At 35.0% G+C, this 23,428-nt stretch overlaps 1 protein-coding gene across 1 annotated transcript in view; it reads right to left on the bottom strand.

The window, feature by feature from the left end:
* Positions 1-23,428, bottom strand: part of LOC100369030 (DNA repair protein RAD50.L-like) — a 103,182-nt gene that overhangs the window by 35,993 nt on the left and 43,761 nt on the right. Inside the window, exons 19-25 of the mRNA XM_085498127.1 lie at positions 23,170-23,271; positions 22,348-22,460; positions 22,008-22,106; positions 6,369-6,455; positions 6,031-6,123; positions 5,401-5,526; positions 3,938-4,073 (exon numbers count right to left, since the gene is read on the bottom strand). Coding sequence (XP_085354253.1) covers positions 3,938-4,073; positions 5,401-5,526; positions 6,031-6,123; positions 6,369-6,455; positions 22,008-22,106; positions 22,348-22,460; positions 23,170-23,271 — 756 coding nt within the window. The remainder of the gene's footprint in view (positions 1-3,937; positions 4,074-5,400; positions 5,527-6,030; positions 6,124-6,368; positions 6,456-22,007; positions 22,107-22,347; positions 22,461-23,169; positions 23,272-23,428) is intronic.

The raw sequence follows: 23,428 nt of genomic DNA, 5'->3' as shown, positions 1-23,428 counted from the left end.
TCAAAGCAGATCATGACCGAAAAGCACCTGCATATGTACAACACATTGTTCTAAATCTGAACAAAATCCATCCATGCATGACTGAGATCAGGTTCCGGAATTGTGAAAATACGTGATTTTGATGCATTTTCGGCCTTAAAATGGCCATCATTCAGCTATTGTTAAGCGGATCATGAAACAAATGCACATATCTATTTGTGACATGATGTACCATGTGTGTGTGAAGTTTGAACTTGATCAATCCAGACATGTCTTGGATACGGATCCAGAACTGAATTTATTAAAACAAAATGGCCGCCAGTCAGCTATTTCGAACTTGATCCGAAAAAAAAAATGACGTGCATCAAGGTCCTATTATGTTTAATGTATGTACCAAATTTGAACAAAATCCGTCCATGCATAACTGAGATCCGGGTTCGGAATGGTGAAAATGTGCGATTTCAATGCATTTTCGACCTTAAAGAGGCCGCCATTTGGCTATCGTTAATGAAATCATGAAACAAATGCACATACATATTTGTGACATGATGTACCTTGTGTGTGTGAAGTTTGAACTTGATCAATCCAGACATGTCTCAGATACGGATCCAGAACTGAATTCTTTAAAACAAAATGGCCGCCAGTCGGCCATTTCAAACCCGATCCAAAAAAAAAAATGACGTGCATCAAGGTCATATTATGTTTAATGTATGTACCAAATTTGAACGAAATCCGTCCATGCATAACTGAGATCCGGGTCCGGAATGGTGAAAATGTGTGATTTTGATGCATTTTCGGCCTTAAAATGGCCGCTATTCGGCTATCATTAATCGGATCATGAAAAAAATGCATGTGCATATGTCCCATATAATGTGTGATGTATGAGTGAAGTTTGAACTTAATCGGTCCATGCATGTTCGAGATACAGGTGATCACGGACGCACGCACGGATGCACACAGGGCAAAACATAAGTCCCCGTTTTCGGACTACGTCCGAACGGGGACTAAAAATACAGCGGCTTCCAAAAAAAATCAGAAAAGAGACGTCCAGGTACTTCAACTATAAAACCCGCGGTGGCAATGTTTACATATTGGCAACCCTGGTTGCTATACTCACTAGCCTCGATTTCGATCGCAAAATAGCACGTGACTGGATTTGCGCCCTCTTTATGAAAACGGTGTATTGTGGCCTCATTATGGCGACAATGTGGCATGAGAAGTACAGAATTCATTTCGCCCAACCTCTCGCCCGCTTCCGCTTTTCAATCGCTCGCTTTTGCGATCGCTTGTTGAATTTCCGCTTTATTTTGGACTGTGCAAAAATTCGTACTAACAATTTTATGGTTTTCATAGATCACGGTTACTAGTTACTAGTTTAGAAACAGTGCATAGATGTTGAACAATTCCCTGTCAAAAGTTCAAATACTTTTTGTTTTAACTATCTATAATTATATGCATGCAATCTGACCCTTTGACCTAGATTTGGCTGGGATTGACTATTTTATTTTAAACAATAATCTGACGTGACGCACTGCTACAAAATGTATTTCAACAGAAGTATGACATGTTTGCCCGGGTTTCTTTTCCTGACTGTGTTGAGTTTACGATTTGTATAATTACATTGTATTGTTATTTCCCCCAAGGAGAAGACAAGCCTTAGGACCATGAAGCTAAATAGAAGTCCCACGCATGGACTGAGTGAAAGAAAATATTTCTAAGGCTAAAATAAAACCTAATATCTCTTTGTGTATTTGTCATTTTTGCATATATTTGGTATGACAGTATGTTCGTAAACATCTGGAAAAATCTCGTCTTTCGTTAATAATTTCATTTGTTTGAAATGTCTACCGACCATGTCCCAATAATTTGTTTGAAATATCGATCCAAATAACTAAACAATTAAACAAATAATTAAATAAGTACTATTTATTATATATTTTTTTTACCTCGCGAAACTACAACACAGCGTAGAGTTGGTGAAACAGTCACCTTGAAATCGATGGAACTTCAATTATCCATTTCTCACCTTGAAATAAAATAAAAAAATTCAAAGAGCATCGGGGGATATATTATTAACCAGTCTTACCAATCGCTAGCTTTATTATATTCAAATCCATAAAATTCACGAGTTTTTCGACATTTGTTGGCAACTTCCGTGCTAAAAATGGTTGAAAATGTGGGTGTGGTTCTCTCGCAAAGTCCTGTTGATAATACGGACAAATATGGTTCTGTGACCCAGATCGTGCTCCAATCAAGTGATTCTCAGCCAATCAATGATGTTGTAACAAAGCATATTTGACGCTAATTTAAGGGTCATCGTACCACCCAATCTCCGGCGTCGATTCACATAGTTTTTTTGTGCTGTGACAGGCTTCACAATTATTCACTGAAAAACATCGGTATATTTTGACAAATGGCTGGGATTTGACCACAGTTCAAAAAAAAAGAAAAGAAAAACTGGGCTGAGATACAAATCAGTTCTGCAAGTTGGGAAATAAGGTAAACCAGATTGGGGTCGATGATATTCAGTGTGTATCATGAGTTTCAAATGTTCATCGACAGGTCACCAAATATTTACGGCTACAACTAAATGAACACGGTTTTTTCTGAGGCCCAATAAATTATTTCTGCATGTCAAGTGCTATTCGATTATTTACAAGGCCTGTGGCTCATTTTTATTCGAAAATATTTTTGTGAGAATACTTTTAAAGTACGTATAGACTAATCGTGACTTAATTTTGAAAATTGGATGTAAAATTTTACCAGACCGACGCCACCACAACCATCCAATCATAGTTAGAAATGTATGCACTTGTTTTGGAACTTTGTATCAAGATGGCAGGTGACAACGCCGACGCACCAGGCGGCGTACGTGTGTTTTGCATGTATTAGTGGTCCGGGCATGGGATCGGACTCAGCTACGGACGAAACACAGAAAAATACCACCAAAATGAGGAATCTGAATCTGTTCTCTTACCAGCAAATAAAATAAATGAAAATAAGGTAATATTATAACAAGAACAGTTTTATTTCGTAAACAGTTTGCATCGTATGATTTAAATTTATCACTATTTTCCTTACAGTCAATATGACACTCGTCACCTTGCAGGTTGCAATGCACTTCACAAAGTTTTTGGTACCCAATACTCGCAACATTAAATAATTAAACAAGATATCTGTTTAAAATGTCATTTTACTCTTGGTCATATTATTTTATTCCCCTTACCGCTTTGAATTTCAAATCGATTACATATCGAACTTCTGTACATGTGTTTTTCTCTACTGCCTTTCCATGTGAAAATAATGAGGTCATACTCATGTCACAATACTTTGAAGCTGATGCCATGTTGATGCCATGAGACTGCGAAGCTGAGGCCACGATGGTGCCACAAAATAAGCGAGGCGAACACAGCTTCAATTTTCAATGACGCGAAGCTGAGGCCACAATGATGTCATGCTGAGGTGACAATGAAGCTATGTGTAGGCGACAATGATGCCACAAAAGCCAAAGCTTTCGCGAGAACTGTACTGTAGCTGTATGTATGACTGAGATCTGGAATCAGAATGGCGGAGATGCCTCATTTTGATGAATTTTTAACATCAAAATGGCATTACACAAATATAGGTAACTATGTATGTACAACATGATGTAAACACAATGTTTGAACATTATCAATCAACTCATTCAAGGCATGTCAGAGACATGGTTCTCAAATAGCATTCATGACAACAAAATGGTGACCAATCTGCCATTTTGGAAAAAAAACGACATGCATCAAGGTTCAATGTATAAACCATGTTTGAACCAAATCCTTCCATATACAACCAGATCAGAAATGGGATAAATTCTTGAATTTGCTATATTTTTAACCTGAAAATGAATCTGATTAACAACCGAATGAATAAATTCTGGTAATTCACATAAAGACTTAGATTTGTTAAATATCACATTGCTAACCTCCTGAATAAGATCCTGTACTTCTTGGTCACCACCAAAACCACGATGACATAAAGGACACCGAGCATCAGCTTTCTGTAACTGCTTTGTGTACCGTCCATATAAATGCTCACTGGCTTTCAAGGCACCTTTTTCACTACATTAAAAAAAAAAAAAATTATTGTTCAATTTATTGATGAGTTTAATCATAGAAAACAAAAACAACCAATTTGTATTATATATTTTACATAAAATGCTGTTTGGAATCAAACCCCTCTTCCTCCTAAATAATAAAGAATCCAAATAGACACATTGGCTATTTTGGCTAATAATACTCTTTAGCCTACTTGGCTAATTAGAAGGTAAACTGAGTTAGCCAAAGAATATGAGAAAAGCGACCAAGCTGAAAGAGTGAATGAGTGTTTGACGATTTTATGCCTTAAAAGCAAACTATGCAGAATAAAGCTCAAACATTGTGCATATGAATTTTATTCTGCAGTTTTGCAGCTAGATTTTAGGGCATGAAATTTGGTAAATGAGATATTTCAAAGATATTTTATGCTAGTTGGGAAGGTTTTGGGTAATTACCCAGTAATGTCGGGCAATTGGTCGTTGAAATCTGTCACTATGTTTGATAAACTAGGCAAGTTATAAATTGATGAACTTTTAATTCATTTAATAACACATGATTGGTAGTGTAACAGTATCTGTATCAATAAGATAGCATTGTATAACAACATAAAATGTCACACATCACATGAATATAAGATAGCATTGTATAACAACATAAAATGTCACACATCACATGAATATAAGATAGCATTGTATAACAACATAAAATGTCACACATCACATGAATATAAGATAGCATTGTATAACAACATAAAATGTCACATATCACATGAATATAAGATAGCATTGTATAACAACATAAAATGTCACACATCACATGAATATAAGATAGCATTGTATAACAACATAAAATGTCACATATCACATGAATATAAGATAGCATTGTATAACAACATAAAATGTCACATATGATATGAATATAAGATAGCATTGTATAACAACATAAAATGTCACACATCACATGAATAAACATTACTTCAACATAGCATGGTTTTAGTTCATCACAGGACCTGGTGTATTCATCCTTGTTTAGAGAATAGATTATTTTCTGAGTTTGTTAAAAGAAACCTAATATCACTATGTTCTTGCTGCATAATATTTACCAATTTTTCTTCACTACCCATAAACCAAAATCTTGCCAGAAATTAAATTCTCCATGTTGGACCTTTTATATTAATTCTCATTGAACTGTCTACAGGCTCTGTTTTCAACATATTATGTTTTGATTTGATTATATTGGCTAACCCCTCTCTCACGACGGAGCCACAGCAGCCATGGGAACCAGGAGACCAAGTTCTGCCAAATAATATAAGACACAGATTGGCTATTGATGGACAGACAATTACACTCACTCCTGAAGATGATAAATAGAGACTTCTAAATCATCCAACTCCTGATCAAAATCATGACGACCAGAAACTTCAAAGATCTTCTCCTCGTAGCCTCTCAGTTCATCTTCTTTCTTCTTCAGCAGTTCTCTAACAATTAAAAACATAGCATTACTATTACAACCTTGCCTACTGAAAATCTACATAATACCTCTGAGAAAAACTCTGGATATCAGTAAAGGATACTCTGGATGCTAGTGAGGGAAACTATAGATACCAGTGAGGAAATTCTGGACATCAGTAAAGAAAACTCTGGATGCTAGTGAGGGAAACTATAGATACCAGTGAGGACATTCTGGACATCAGTAAAGAAAACTCTGGATGCTAGTGAGGGAAACTATAGATACCAGTGAGGAAATTCTGGACATCAGTAAAGAAAACTCTGGATGCTAGTGAGGGAAACTATAGATACCAGTGAGGAAATTCTGGACATCAGTAAAGAAAACTCTGGATGCTAGTGAGGGAAACTATAGATACCAGTGAGGAAATTCTGGACATCAGTAAAGAAAACTCCCAATTTCAGTGATGGGAATATAATGATGTGATGAAGCACAACTTCACTATAAACTTGATTGTACATGTATGTGTACTAACTTTGTCATTTTCCATTGCTGTTCCTTAGCACTGAGTTGACTTCTCTTCCTCTGTAGTTGATTCTCTTCTAATTTCACTGCTCTACTTTGTTTACTGTCAGAAAAAAAACATTATTCAATATCATTTCATCTTCTATTGGATAAACAAACACACAAACATAACATTTATCATGCATCTGCTGATATGGTAAGTACAAATAAAAGAATATTCAATCAAGTGTACTTATGTTTTGAGTTCTATTCATCAACATTTCTCGGATATGCCTTGACATGATTTGTTAACAATAGTAAACAATTTAGCCATATTAACAATTAATGACATGAGAAATAAACACTTACAGCAAATAGTCTGATAACATCATTCGTACATTCTGTGTTGGAAAATGTCCCAGTAAATGTTTCACCTCATCATCATGTTTACTTTTGCTGAAAACAATAAACAAGTCATTGTCAATGACACGTCCCCGTTCCGTTCATATTTGAGCGACATATACATTCAAAGCAGATCATGACCGAAATGCACCTGTATATGTACAACACATTGTACTAAATCTGAACAAAATCCATCCATGCATGACTGAGATCCGGTTCCGGAATTGTGAAAATACGTGATTTTGATGCATTTTCGGCCTTAAAATGGCCATCATTCAGCTATTGTTAAGCGGATCATGAAACAAATGCACATATCTATTTGTGACATGATGTACAATGTACCATGTGTGTGTGAAGTTTGAACTTGATCAATCCAGACATGTCTCGGATACGGATCCAGAACTGAATTTTTTAAAACAAAATGGCCGCCAGTCGGCCATTTCGAATTTGATCCGGAAAAAAAATGACGTGCATCAAGGTCCTATTATGTTTAATGTATGTACCAAATTTGAACAAAATCCGTCCATGCATAACTGAGATCCAGGTCCGGAATGGTTAAAACGTGCGATTTCAATGCATTTTCGGCCTTAAAGCGGCCGCCATTTGGTTATCGTTAATGAGATCATGAAACAAATGCACATACATATTTGTGACATGATGTACCTTGTGTGTGTGAAGTTTGAACTCGATCAATCCAGGTATGTCTCAGATACGGATCCAGAACTGAATTCTTTAAAACAAAATGGCTGCCAGTCGGCCATTTCAAACCCGATCCAAAAAAAAATCAAAGAAAGCTTAGAAAGAACTCCCGTGTGCTGAGAGTATTGGAGACACATTAATTCAAAATTACTTGAACTTGAGATATTGATGGAAATGCAGAAAACTAATTATGCAAATAAGGTAACTAATATGAACACATTTAAGTGTAAAACTAATAAGGTCTGCGCAATGTAAAACTAATAAGATCTGCGTAATTTAATATCTATGTACCAAGTTTCATTGAAATGTGATTAGAACCAAAAAATTATTAATTATTGTGCTGATTAAGAGAATTAATATGAACAGATTTTAACCCAAAATTAATCAGGCTGTCTATTGTCCTAGAGCATTTATGTACCAAGTTTTATTCAAATGTGATGCTCAATACTTGAGATATCAGTATTAATTAATTATGTTAATTAGGTGATTAAGAAGCATAAATATTTACCAAAACTAATATGGTGTACAGTCCTACACATGTAGGTTCATTGAAATGTGATGAGTACTCTTTAAAAGTTTCATTAAAATTCTATGAGTGGTTCTCATGACAAATTAACTAATTAAGCAAATTAGTACCGTAGTTAATATGCACAATAATTTATCCTAAAATTAATCAGGTCTCTGCATAGTCCTAGAAGATCTATGTCACAAGTCTCATTGAAATGTGATGATTAGTACTTGAGATATCAGGTGAAGGGCTGAAAATTAACTAATTATGCTAATAAGGTGATTAATATGCACAAATATTTCTCCAAAAACTAATTAGGTCTCTGCACAGTCCTCAAGTAACTATGTACCAAGTTTCATTGAAACATGATCATTACTACTTGAAATATCAAAAGCTGAAAATTAATTAATTATGCAAATTAGGTAATTAATATGTACTGATATTACCCTAAAAACTATCAAGTCTGTGCAGTCTCATATGACATCTATGTACCAAGTTTTATTGAAATGTTATGATTAGTACTTGAGATATCAGTGGAAAAGCCGAAAATTGATTAATCATTATGCAAATTAGGTAATTAATATAAACAGATTTTTACCCAAAACTAATGAAATCTGTGCATTAGATCAGAGCATCCATGTGCCAAGTTTCATCAAAATCCAATGAGTGGTTCTTCAAATATCAGTGGAACAGTCATGGAACAGCTTAAAATCAGGTAATTATCATGCAAATTAGCTATTTAATATTCATAGATTTTTACCCAAAACAAATCAAATCTGCGCATTAGTTCAGAGCATCCATGTACCAAGTTTCATCAAAATCCAATGAGTGGTTCTTCATATATCAGTGGAACAGTCATGGAACAGCTAAAAATCAGCAAATTATCATGCAAATTAGGTAATTAATATTCATAGATTTTTACCAAAACCTAATCAACTCTGCGCATTATCCCAGAGCATCTATGTACCAAGTTTCACCAAAATTTGATTAGTGGTTCTTGAGATAACGGTGGAACAAAAAAAGTGACATACATACATACAGACATACAGACAGGGTAACTGCAAAGACTCCCTTTTGTGCTTCGCACACGGGAGTCAAAAATGACGTGCATCAAGGTCCTATTATGTTTAATGTATGTACCAAATTTGAACGAAATCCGTCCATGCATAACTGAGATCCGGGTCCGGAATGGTGAAAAAATGCAATTTTGATGCTTTTTCGGCCTTAAAATGGCCGCTATTCGGCTATCGTTAATCGGATCATGAAAAAAATGCATGTGCATATGTCCCATATAATGTGTGATGTATGAGTGAAGTTTGAACTTAATCGGCCCATGCATGTTCGAGATACAGGTGATCACGGACGCACACAGGGCAAAACAACAAATCATTGAAAATGACAGTCCTGTTAAATTTTTAAAAGTTCCCTTTGTGCTCGTCATATTAAAGCGGAGGGGTTGTCCCAAGCATGTCTTTGAAACTTGAGTTCCAAGTGGCGTATACAACAGATTGTTTATTTACATCAAAACACATGTTCCATGTAGTAGTAATATGGCCAAAAATAAAAACAGCCGTTATTCAGCCATCTTTGATCTGATTATGAAACACACTGATATGTATGATGTATGTGCCAAATACGAATGAAAAAGGTACATAAATTGCGGAAATATAGTAGTAAGGCCAAAAAGACAGATGGCTGTCAATCGGCCATCCTTGACCAGATTTTGAAACAAATTGTCATGGACATGCATCCTAACATGTACATGCATGTGCCAAATTTGAATGAAAACTGACAGAGCACGTCCAAGATATCGCATATAAAAAAAACAAGATGCCTAACAGTCGATCATCTTTGATCCAATTGCGAAATAAATCGTCATGGACATGTATCCTAACATGTATAATCTATGAACAATATTTTCAAAAAAACAAGATGGCTGACAGTCGGCCATTTTGAATCAAATCGCTAAACCACTGCATTTGCATATGTCCCACCATAAGGTAATAGGCACATGCAAAGAATGAACGAAATCGCTCCACAGGATTCTGAAATATGACTCTGGACAGACTGACGCACGGACGGATGGACGGACTGACGCACGGACGGATGGGCAGACTCAGGAACTCAAGGACAGTCGGGGACATGTATCCTAACATGTATGATCTATGTACTAAATTTGAATGAAAACTGACAAAGCATGTCCAAAATACAACATTTTCAAAAAACAAGATGGCTGCCAGTCGGCCATCTTTGATGTAATTGTGAAATAAATCATCATGGACATGTATCCTAACATGTATAATCTATGTACCAAGTTTGAATGAAAACTGACAAAGCATGTCCAAAATACAACATTTTCAAAAAACAAGATGGCTGACAGTCGGCCATTTTGAATCGAATCGCTAAACCACTGCATGTGCATATGTCCCACATAAAGTACTAGGCACATGCAAAGAATGAACGGGATCGGTCCAAGGGATTCTGAGATACGACTCCGAACGCACGGACAGAGACCAAATTATAATTCTCCGATTTTGGATTTCGTCCGAACGGAGACTAATTATGAGTAGAATATATAATATAGAAAATATGAAATAAAAAGAATTCTGTCAGCAGAAAAGTCAATCCGAAGTCCCTGTTTTCAGACAGTGTCCAAATAGGGACTAATTATATACTGTGGTTACTAGAAGAGGAGTACCAGGAAGTTTTCTTTTCCAAACCACAACTTCTGCAGTTACTAAGACAAGCAACCTGACAGTCAAAATAGCTCAGCTGTGCTACAAGAACATTGTTGCAGCCAAGTCAAGGAAAGGCACACCCATAAAACTGCTTCTTGAAAACTGTCAGCATAATTTGATACCAATTATTAAAGTAATTGAGAGGATAGTTTTCAAGAAAAAGTTCAGTGTCTATTTAAATTGTTTTCTTTTCTTAGACCAATCCATTTTAACCGTCCAAATATACTTCCAATAATGAGGTTATTCTGTATCAGTTAGCTGAACTGCTTTGCATTGCATGTGATATCACGTTGCCAAACTCTATTGCATGTGATTGATGCAGTGATTTGCCTTGAACATATAAACCATGACAGTGCATGCTAGTATAACCACGAGATCAAAGAAAGCTTAGAAAGAACTCCCATGTGCTGAGAGTATTTGAGACACATTAAATATAATTCAATCAGGGGCGTCGATCATGGGGGGACAGGGGGGACAGGGGGGACAGGTACCCCCACCCCACTTTCTGAAAGGTGGAGGACACAATATCAACTGTCCCCTCCACTTTCCAGATTTAGCCAAATATCAATAATATGCTTATATCAAAGCCTGCGTTTGTGTGAGGCCTTTGGTTCTGTGTACATGTACTGTATTCTTAATGATCAAGAATGAAAATCCCCAAGTATGCACCAAATGACTTCATTTTGGTTGCATTTTTCAAAAATGTCTACTATCTGAGGAGGGCACATCCCTCCTCGGGGTTACACACCTATATTCCGACACCCCTATGTTGAGATGCTAATAGGTTCTGACACCTACGAAATTTTAGAAACGTTTTTGACATTTCACTGCGTTGTTATATCTTTACTATAGGAAAAAAATGTCATTGTTCTTCTTCAAATATTATTCTACGCTCACCTTTTGTAACACAATGTTAAATTTCTTTACATTAAAAAATAACTATGCCGGATTATAATACTTGCCACTCTTCTAGCCATGGGCTTTCATGGAGGTGTTTTTGTGATCATCGTCGGCAATATTCTCGCGATGTATCCTATCAAGCTTCAGACGCAAAATATTTATTTTTTTAATTATTACTAAACGTTCAGATCAACAATAAACTATGTACCTGGCAGTCTTCATGTGGGCCTCTGACATCTTGTACTCGGGGATACCTAAATTACATTGTTTAGTAGTTTTATGTTCAACGATCATCTAATAAATTCTGAGCTGGCCAGAATGTGCCATATTTTCAATGGAAATATGTACGCTAGTGGTCGGAAGCCAAAATTGGATAAATACCCCTCCCCATGGTAGAACAAAGCAACATGTTTTTTCTCTGTTCAGCACGATCAGTCTAGTTACAGAACACTGACTGTACAATTAAAATTAAGACAAGGCTGTAAAATTTACATGCCATAAAATAGACAGAAACATGGGAAATAATTTGGTCAATTTTGGCCGTAGAATCTGAGCCGTTTTTGCCCCCGACAATCAGGGTAAATATGTTAGCTTCAAAAATTTAAACACAGCGTCAAATAAAAAAAGAAAAAGAATGGGATGAACCTTATAAAAAGATATAATTACGTAATAGCCTGTCACATATTAAATAGGAATACCTCAGACAAACACCATCATGTTATATATCAAATTAAAGTTATATTGGTGTAGCGTACAAGTATTACGTTGGTTTTTACATCGTATAATCCATTAATTATTGACATTATGAATTCATTAACTTTAATATACGTTATTCAAAAACAACAAATGGCATTTTCTGGGCAAATCCTGTCTATGATAAAATGAATTAGTCATGACATATTAATGTATTTGAAAATAAGTCTTTTTATGCTTTCTCAATATTTTATTTACTTATTTATTTATTTATTTATTTATTTAAGAGAACGCTATTACACTGCCAAGAAATTACATATAGATAAAAAAGGAATTCAAATAGATGGCGAGACGTTGCCTGACCTAAGATTTACTTAAGTAAATTAAACATATGTAGCAAAGAAGTTTGGGTAATTTACACAAACGTAAAATACAAAATCGACGACTGCACAATGGAGCAAAAAGGCAGTTTCAAATACATTTGCAGAACACGAAAAATATTGACAAAAATATACATGTTTTGGCAGATATAAGGATAAGTATTTAAATTGTGTATTATAGCAACTGTAATTTATGAGTGTAACATGTGGGAATATTTTCAGAATAAAGAGGAATATCAGAACAATGCAATGGAACAACGAAGAATAGAATAGAGTAGAATAGTGCTTTCTGACTTCCTTAAGGAAATCTGTCTAATATGGACCTTAACCTTGAACGATGAATTATGCATCAAATTTGCAGGTAGTATAAACTTGTGCAATATCCTCACATTAGAGGAAGCCGGCCTATTGTACATTTGAATTATCGGATAAATATCTGATAATTCTCGATGTTTTAGAGTGATGTTAGACAGGGTCTGCAGCTGGGTGGTGGTTTAATTTTTTTAGGCATGGAATTCTCTGAGACCTATCAATGTCTTAGATTAATAGGAAAACGTATAACGTGTGGAGGTAAACAAGGAATGTTGGTCGAAAACACACAATATAGGAATGGAAAGAGATAGTGTTAAACCTTTGTATTTTTTGGCAATCTCGAAAACTTATGCAAACACTACGGAATGCTTAATGCAGTGCCTATTCATCTCTCGCATAATAAATAACTAATTTTAATTAAAATATAGATACACTTGGAAAGGTGCTACCGGATGTAAACGGCAACCTTGCAATTCCGCGACTGATGAATATCGAAGTACAACTTTCATAAAAAAGGTAAAATAATTCTCCGATAATTATCCATCTAAAACTTCGATAGTTAGGCAATCGGAGGATTTAAAGTTGGAACCACATCCAACAGACATGGATATTGTCAAATAATTGTCGAAGTATAAGGATGATACAATGGGAAACATTGTTAAATAATTCTCTGATAATTATCCGCTAACATTATGCAGAGGGGGGGGGGCAAGGGTTATTTTCGTTCAACGTAATTGCAATATTTTTTTGTTCGTACAACGTAAATAGAAAAAATACATTCCGTAATTTTGTAATCACAGGCTAGACGTACAACGTAATCAATCAAATATTTTTTCGTACACTGTAAAAATGTGTCATTTTTCTCGGTACGTACAAGAATTTACATCCAAATAAAAAAATCGTAAAGAATAATCCAGGGAAATTACATTTTAGACACCGTAAAACGACTAGATGACACAATTCACTACAAAATTGAATGTCAAGACGTAAAAGGCCTTCTAACCGAATGAAGAGCATTACGAGGGTAATATGCGCATGCGTTTCTACACACGGCGCAGTAATGTCGGAGAATTTGAGTCGGCGAGCTGTTCGGACCATTCAATGTTCCATTTTTTTAACACTGTAAACACGTCTTTTTTTTCTTCGTAAATTGTAAAAAAAAAACTTTATTTCCCGGAAAACCGTACCAGCTACCCCCTTTGCCTCCCCTCTATACAAGATCCCGTCTTCACGGACTTTCGAGCATCATGGCCGGACTACACTACAGTTGGATTTCCAGTATTAACCCACAGGACATCCAGGTTATATCAAGGTAGTGAAAGGTCATGCACGGCTAGTCAGATTAAGTTTGACACAAGTATACTGTGTGTCGAAACATAGGGGTGTCGGAACAGAGTGGTGTCGGAACATAGGGCAATCCCACTCCCTTCTCAGAACCCCCCTGTTCGCGCAAGCGCGGACATTGGCCGCTTTCGCGGACACAAAAGTGTCCCCCTCACTTTTCAGAATGGATCGACGCCCCTGAATTCAATATTACTTGTCAGAGATAGTGATAGAAAAGCCGAAAACTAATGAGGTCTGCGCAATGTAACAGACCATCTATGTACCAAGTTTTATTGAAATGTGATTGGAACCAAAAAAAATTATAAATTATTATGCTAATTAGGGAATTAATATAAACAGATTTTAACCCCAAACTAATCAGGTTTGTACATTATCCTAGAGCAACTTTGCACTAAGTTTCATTGAAATGGAATAATTAGTACTTTAGATATCAGTGTGATAGCTTAAAAGTGGTTAATTATGTAAATTAGTAATTAATATGTACAGATTTTAACCCACAATTATCCAGGTCTGTCTATTGTCCTACAGCATCCATGTACAATGTTTCATTGAAATGTGATGATTAATACTTGAGAAATCAGTGTGAAAGCTGAAAATTAATTAATTATGCAAATTAGGTAATTAATATACACAATTATTTACCCTAAAACTAATCAGGTCTCTGGATAGTCCTAAAAGATCTATGTACCTAGCTTCATTGCAATGTGATAATTAGTACTTGAGATATCTGTGAAAAAGCTGAAAATTAACTAATTATGCAAATTAGGTAATTAATATGCACAAATATTTATTCCATAACAATCAATCTTTGCATACATGTAGTTCTTAAGTATCTATGTACCAAGTTTCATTGAAATGTAATGCTTACTACTTGAAACATCAAAAGCTATAATTAATTAATTATGCAAATTAGGTAATTAATATGCACTGACATTACCCTAAAAACTATCAGGTCTGTGCAGTGCCCTATGACATCTATGTACCAAGTTTCATTGAAATGTGATGATTAGTACTTGAGATATCAGTGGAAAAACCGAAAATTTACTAATTATTATACAAATTAGGTAATTAGTAATAAGGTAATTTTTACCAAAAACTAATCAAAACCAAGCATTAGTTCAGAGAATCCATGTACCAAGTTTCATCAAAATCCAATAAGTGGTTCTTTAGATATCAATGGAACAGCTAAAAATTAGCTTATTATCATGCAAATTAGGTAATTAATATGCATGAAATTTTACCAAAATCTGCGCATTAGCCCAGAGCATCTATGCACCAAGTTTCATCAAATACTGATGTATGGTTCTTGAGATATCAGTGGAACAGACGGACACACATACACACACAGACACAGACACACTAACCACAAAGACTCCCATTTTGTGCTTCGCACATGGGAGTCAATAATAAAATGATCAGTAAAATATACCTGGAGAACACCAAAATTGATACAACTCAACTGGGAAGCAAACTTTTAAATCTGAAATCTGCAAGTAGGATGATGAATCAGTATTCTGTCTATGCGGATACACCTCATCATAAAGTAATTTTCGGTAATCTAATATTTTACTGATAATTGAAGAATTCCATTGATTCATGTCCAGAATCTCCGAGTACACACTATTTGTCATACACGTACTTGCTCCAGAGATATCATTCATAAATCTGAGTGACCCCTTATGTTCAGTACCTTTAATAACTCCTTTGACTTGACATGTTAATTCCATTCTTTGTATATCAAGAGGATCTGGATTTGTTTCTATATCACCACCAAGCAATAGAATCATTCCCGCATATTTGTACAAATAACATTTCTTAAAAGTATAGTATGGTTTATTGTTTAACAAGTCATGAATGACACTGCCTTCGCTAGTTGTCATTCTAAAGTTGCATGGACATAAATTGGCAAACATGATTTCTATGGCATTTTCAAGTTTATAGCACTCTCCATCCAGGTCAGCATTATTCTCAGCAAGGAAATCAGATAGCACCAAACCAGTACAACAGGTAAAATGACAAGGAAGTATACAAATCAGATCTGCAAATATGTAGAGTCAGTGTTGTGTCTGTTTGGATAAACTAGTTTGTGGCCCTGGATTAGTTTCAATATCTTTAATAAGGACAAGATTACTTCTCATACGACAATAATACAAATAGTGCAAAAGTGCAAAAATCCAGAAAAATATTATCAAGTTTTTATTATCATACATTAATATTAACAAATCGTGTGAAATTTTATGTACAGAGAAACACATATTTATGCTTTGGTTGACAGAACTTCTCAAAGTAAAAAAAAAAAAGAGGACATGCGAAACTTTATACAATTGTCAGACACGCAGTGAATAGTACCGGTATGTTTTTGTAATACATGCAGTTCCAGTGGCTTTGCTTTCTGAGAAAAAAAATCTGGTTCTGCACCTGAAAAAAAAAAAAAAAAAAAAAAGAACATTTAGCAGAGGTTGTAGCATATGATATGTGCTCCCATTGGCTGTTAGATTTAATTAAAAAAGATATTTGAGTCTTTTTAGTACGAAAAAATATTACTTAATAAATTTATACCAGCCAGAAAGAAATTGCAGTTCACACTGTACTATTTTAAACATGTTCTACCAAAGTCTAGGATGAACTAATTCAACAGTCTGTTTCCACTCTACAAAGTTGTCAAATAAATATTTACGGGATTCTGCAAAAATAAAATATTAAGAATGTGCAAAAAGCCAGAGTACTTGTGTTTTCAATGTCATTAAAATCTGACCAGGGATATGCCAAAAATTTCACTTGAGCTGAACCAAATGGATGCCAAGCTATCAAAAGAAATAAAAAAAAACTATTGAGAAAAATACAAAAAAATACATTTAATATAAAAGCAGATACAAGTGCATAAAAAACAAATCAGCAGAGGTAGTGATCATGTAACCTAAGTGTATATCAAATTTCCTTTGAACTGGATTGCATTGTCTCAGATCGGCTGCTAATTTGCATATTAATTTGCATACTAATTAACATATTGTAGTTGTATTAAAATAATATATAAAATAATATCCAAAGTTTTGAAAAAAAAAAATTATGACTATTAAGTCAACATCATTAAAATTGAGGATTACGTGAATTTGACCCCCTCCCTAATATTGTTTCACATATCCCTTAAAAACATGGCCGCCGTTAAATCCATCTCAATCGAGGTCCGTAATTTATTTTCCTGCTCATAATGGAGATAAATTATGGTAGCTAAACATTGAAATTGCCACCCTGACTTCAGTACCGAAATAAATAGCTGATTGGGAAAATGTGTCTCTGTTGACAGACGTTCGATTTACCGATAAACTTCAACACTGCATGGAGCATGGAGGTCCCGGTCACGATGTAGTAACACACTCGGGTATATTTACTTCAAGGGCAATTTAAAAGTGATGATAGATTCATTGATATTGAATTACAGTACTTTTCAATTTCATCATTGCTTTCAAGCAGTCACGGTTGGCCGAACTTGACTTGTGTTTTCTCGATAATTCTAGTCTAATACACAGGCACTCGGAACGTTTCTTGGCTAATAAAAAATGAGCTAAAGTGGGATCGGCATAGTTAGTCAGTCGCCGGTACATTCCCCTACTACTCACATAATAACACTAGGTAGGAAAGCGTTGACACCATGACATCGAAACTTCCCGAAAATAACACGATTTTCCAAAATATATTTCGATCCGCTTCACACAACTCAAGCATGATATCGGTAGAAACTATCGATCGACTTACATTTCCTTTATTCGAACTAAAACGGGTTAAATCCTGTGAAAATCGAAACACCAGAGCAATATGAATTAACCCAACTACGCGGATATTTTGAAGCAGAGGCCCGAGCATGCGTAAATGTTTGGAACTGCGCATTTTTGGCTGGCAATCATCATAATATTCATGTCCGTACGTCACAGAATGTACACCAAACCTACCCCAATACATTCAATGTTACTGAAACTGGAGAACTTACCTTTGCAAACAAGTCTCTTATGCCGCCTTCTTGAAGTTCTTGAAAACAAATAAGGTTACTAGTTCTTCTAGTAACTAGTGAATAAGACCACTGAGCCGAACAAAATACATGTATGAACAGTACTGCATGGAATGGAGAAATCACGTGCCGTAAAACAGCAGCGTTATCTACAGATCTAATCTACTGTAAAATACTTTACTTCAGCTGGAATTAACATTCGCTGAAAAAGACTTTTTCTGGGTGTTTTGTTTGAATTTATTTTCATTGATTTTTGACAAGTTGAATGTAAAATATAGGAAAACGGGTACATTCACTGGATTTTATTTTAACTGAAACATTTCTTCAGCGAAAATAGCGAAAAAAAATTGCAAGCAAAAATAAAGTATTTTACAGTAATTAATTTATTCTGAGCATGCGCAGTCGTTCTGTCAATGTTGCCGGGTGAGGTAATTTTTGATAAAATCGTGAAAAAGACCCACTTGGGATTTTCAGATCTGGAAAAAAAATTACGTGCATACTCGGAAGACACTTGTTCATCAACCTGCCAAGTTTCACTGAAACCTGCTGTAGAATTTCTGAGAAAATGTTGGAGATGGAAAACGGACAAAACCTGAATTATAAAGTCCCCTTTTCAGGCTGCGCCTAAACGGGGACTAAAAACAGAGAATAGAAGATATCATCATAAAATAACAAGTATCAAAGCAATAGTTTTCAGGAAGTTTTGACAGACAATCACCTATATGAGCAGCTTCGCTCTGTCATCTACAACGATAGCAGAGCTAACAATAGTACCAGTGAAGCTTTCTTGTCAAAACCACATTTACTGCAGTTACTAAGAATAGTACCAGTGAAGCTTTCTTTTCAAAACCACATTTACTGCAGTTACTAAGAATAGTATCAGTGAAGCTTTCTTTTCAAAACCACATTTACTGCAGTTAATAAGAATAGTGCCAGTGAAGCTTTCTTTTCAAAACCACATTTACTGCAGTCACTAAGAATAGTACCAGTGAGGCTTTCTTTTCAAAACCACATTTACTGCAGTCACTAAGAATAGTACCAATGAAGCTTTCTTTTCAAAACCACATTTACTGCAGTTACTAAGAATAGTATCAGTGAAGCTTTCTTTTCAAAACCACATTTACTGCAGTCACTAAGAATAGTACCAGTGAAGCTTTCTTTTCAAAACCACATTTACTGCAGTCACTAAGAATAGTACCAGTGAAGCTTTCTTTTCAAAACCACATTTACTGCAGTCACTAAGAATAGTATCAGTGAAGCTTTCTTTTCAAAACCACATTTACTGCAGTTACTAAGAATAGTTCCAGTGAAGCTTTCCTGTCAAAACCACATTTACTGCAGTCACTAAGAATAGTACCAGTGAAGCTTTCTTTTCAAAACCACATTTACTGCAGTCACTAAGAATAGTACCAGTGAAGCTTTCTTTTCAAAACCACATTTACTGCAGTCACTAAGAATAGTACCAGTGAAGCTTTCTTTTCAAAACCACATTTACTGCAGTCACTAAGAATAGTATCAGTGAAGCTTTCTTTTCAAAACCACATTTACTGCAGTTACTAAGAATAGTTCCAGTGAAGCTTTCTTTTCAAAACCACATTTACTGCAGTTACTAAGAATAGTATCAGTGAAGCTTTCTTTTCAAAACCACATTTACTGCAGTCACTAAGAATAGTATCAGTGAAGCTTTCTTTTCAAAACCACATTTACTGCAGTTACTAAGAATAGTATCAGTGAAGCTTTCTTTTCAAAACCACATTTGCTGCAGTTACTAAGAATAGTACCAGGGAAGCTTTCCTGTCAAAACCACATTTGCTGCAGTTACTAAGCATAGTACCAGGGAAGCTTTCTTTTCAAAACCACATTTACTGCAGTTACTAAGAATAGTACCAGTGAAGCTTTCCTGTCAAAACCACATTTACTGCAGTTACTAAGAATAGTACCAGTGAAGCTTTCTTTTCAAAACCACATTTACTGCAGTTACTAAGAATAGTACCAATGAAGCTTTCTTTTCAAAACCACATTTACTGCAGTTAATAAGAATAGTGCCAGTGAAGCTTTCTTTTCAAAACCACATTTACTGCAGTTAATAAGAATAGTACCAGTGAAGCTTTCTTTTCAAAACCACATTTACTGCAGTCACTAAGAATAGTACCAATGAAGCTTTCTTTTCAAAACCACATTTACTGCAGTTACTAAGAATAGTGCCAGTGAAGCTTTCTTTTCAAAACCACATTTACTGCAGTTAATAAGAATAGTACCAGTGAAGCTTTCTTTTCAAAACCACATTTACTGCAGTCACTAAGAATAGTACCAGTGAAGCTTTCTTTTCAAAACCACATTTACTGCAGTTACTAAGAATAGTATCAGTGAAGCTTTCTTTTCAAAACCACATTTGCTGCAGTTACTAAGAATAGTACCAGGGAAGCTTTCCTGTCAAAACCACATTTGCTGCAGTTACTAAGCATAGTACCAGGGAAGCTTTCTTTTCAAAACCACATTTACTGCAGTTACTAAGAATAGTACCAGTGAAGCTTTCCTGTCAAAACCACATTTACTGCAGTTACTAAGAATAGTACCAGTGAAGCTTTCTTTTCAAAACCACATTTACTGCAGTCACTAAGAATAGTGCCAGTGAAGCTTTCTTTTCAAAACCACATTTACTGCAGTCACTAAGAATAGTATCAGTGAAGCTTTCTTTTCAAAACCACATTTACTGCAGTTACTAAGAATAGTATCAGTGAAGCTTTCTTTTCAAAACCACATTTACTGCAGTTACTAAGAATAGTATCAGTGAAGCTTTCTTTTCAAAACCACATTTACTGCAGTCACTAAGAATAGTACCAGGGAAGCTTTCCTTTTAAAACCACATTTACTGCAGTCACTAAGAATAGTATCAGTGAAGCTTTCTTTTCAAAACCACATTTACTGCAGTCACTAAGAATAGTATCAGTGAAGCTTTCTTTTTAAAACCACATTTACTGCAGTTACTAAGAATAGTATCAGTGAAGCTTTCTTTTTAAAACCACATTTACTGCAGTTAATAAGAATAGTACCAGTGAAGCTTTGTTGTCAAAACCACATTTACTGCAGTTACTAAGAATAGTACCAGTGAAGCTTTCTTTTCAAAACCACATTTGCTGCAGTTACTAAGAATAGTACCAGTGAAGCTTTCTTTTCAAAACCACATTTACTGCAGTTACTAAGAATAGTACCAGTGAAGCTTTCTTTTCAAAACCACATTTGCTGCAGTTACTAAGAATAGTACCAGTGAAGCTTTCCTGTCAAAACCACATTTGCTGCAGTTACTAAGCATAGTACCAGGGAAGCTTTCTTTTCAAAACCACATTTACTGCAGTTACTAAGAATAGTACCAGTGAAGCTTTCCTGTCAAAACCACATTTACTGCAGTTACTAAGAATAGTACCAGTGAAGCTTTCTTTTCAAAACCACATTTACTGCAGTCACTAAGAATAGTATCAGTGAAGCTTTCTTTTCAAAACCACATTTACTGCAGTTAATAAGAATAGTGCCAGTGAAGCTTTCTTTTCAAAACCACATTTACTGCAGTTACTAAGAATAGTACCAGTGAAGCTTTCTTTTCAAAACCACATTTGCTGCAGTTACTAAGAATAGTACCAGTGAAGCTTTCTTTTCAAAACCACATTTACTGCAGTTAATAAGAATAGTACCAGTGAGGCTTTCTTTTCAAAACCACATTTACTGCAGTCACTAAGAATAGTACCAGTGAAGCTTTCTTTTCAAAACCACATTTACTGCAGTCACTAAGAATAGTACCAGTGAGGCTTTCTTTTCAAAACCACATTTACTGCAGTCACTAAGAATAGTACCAGTGAAGTTTTCCTGTCAAAACCACATTTACTGCAGTCACTAAGAATAGTACCAGTGAGGCTTTCTTGTCATGTTTGCTGCAGTTAGGGCTAGAGTAGCATGATTTTCCGATAGTCGCCAAATATAATTATCCACAATAATATTAATTAAATTTGTTAGTGTCTTGGTAATGTGACTTACAGTCTTTTTATGTCTTCTTCTTTGGTTCGTTTATCACGTTGTAACATTTCCAACTCTGCCCTAGTACTTGTCTGTACTGTCATAATAGTTAGTTCTTTGCTAATAAATAACAAACAAACAACCAATAAGAATCATGCATTACAGACCATTACTTGTCTGTTGAACAGAATTAATAATGAATGAATTTCTAGCTAATAGATTCTATTCTGATCCAAAATTAGACAACTCTCATATGCACATAATATTTGATAAAGGAATCCAATTTCCAATGTTCAGAGAGAAATTATCTGGTGCTTAATTAATGAACAAAATGTGATACTTAGGGAAATTTAATACTCACTTGACCTTGTTTAATTTATTCTCTTGATCCTTTTTTTCCAGTTGCAGATCTCTTATTTCTGTCTTCAACTCATCAATATTGCTATTCTTTTCTTCTTCTTTAAGATCTCTTTGCTATAAATTGAGATGAGAATATGCAATTCAATTAGTCATATTGTACAATGCTACACCAGTTACAGTATCATTTTATTGCATCGCTAGAAAAAGAATATTTCCATCAATTGTTAGCAATAAGTATATAGTTTTGAAGATTTGATTGTAGATGTTATATGCACAGTTAGAAAGGAAAATTCAGTATCTACTTGCTGCATGCACAGAAAGAAAAGCAGTCAGTTGGATTGATGGATGTAGCCAATTATAGTATTTTTGTTGTAATAAGCATAAATACCATAACATACTTTATATTTAATGCCAGTTCTATTCCAAATTGACATACTATACAAAGAAAAGACTCTTGATGTTGTTAAAATAACACTGTTTTTACTAACTGACTACTATGCACTGAGCAATGTACAATGATGTGAAAGTGTGAATGCTTTATCAACACAAGCTGGACAACAGTCTTTTTCCACAGAGCTGCAGAAGTTCACATTAAATGTCAAAGGCTATGAACACTTCAAAATTCAGTTTCATTGGGGTTCATTAGGCAGGGGTACCTTTCAAAACCTTGTCAAGACAATTTCATAATTTCTAGTTCAAAACAAGCGATCTACAATCATTTCATTTCATTCAAAACTAGGCATAATGCAAAATTAGGCAGATTTAACTTATAAGTTCATTATGTAAATGAGAATCACCATACATGGTGATTTGCTAAACTTACTGCTTTCTGGAGCTCTTCCTCCAATTCATCCAGTTTATGTGCAGAAGCATCCAGTCTATCCAACTCACTTGTAACATTCTTCAAAACTTTCTTGTTTTCAATCTAAAACAGAAAATTCGTCACCTTGATGCTTTCTTAGATCAAACATGATTTTGTGCAAAACTGCAGTTTGTAAGAGATGGCATGCTTAGATTTCTAACTGTTTTATTCAATCTGATACCAGAATAAGCAAGTCTTAGGTTTGTGATTGGAATTTTAG

This window comes from Saccoglossus kowalevskii, chromosome 4 (genome assembly GCF_978046115.1).
Source record: "Saccoglossus kowalevskii chromosome 4, keSacKowa6.1, whole genome shotgun sequence".
Classification (NCBI taxonomy): Eukaryota; Metazoa; Hemichordata; class Enteropneusta; family Harrimaniidae; genus Saccoglossus; species Saccoglossus kowalevskii.
Note: the sequence above shows the minus strand (reverse complement) of the source record. Positions and strands in the feature narration are given on the sequence as shown.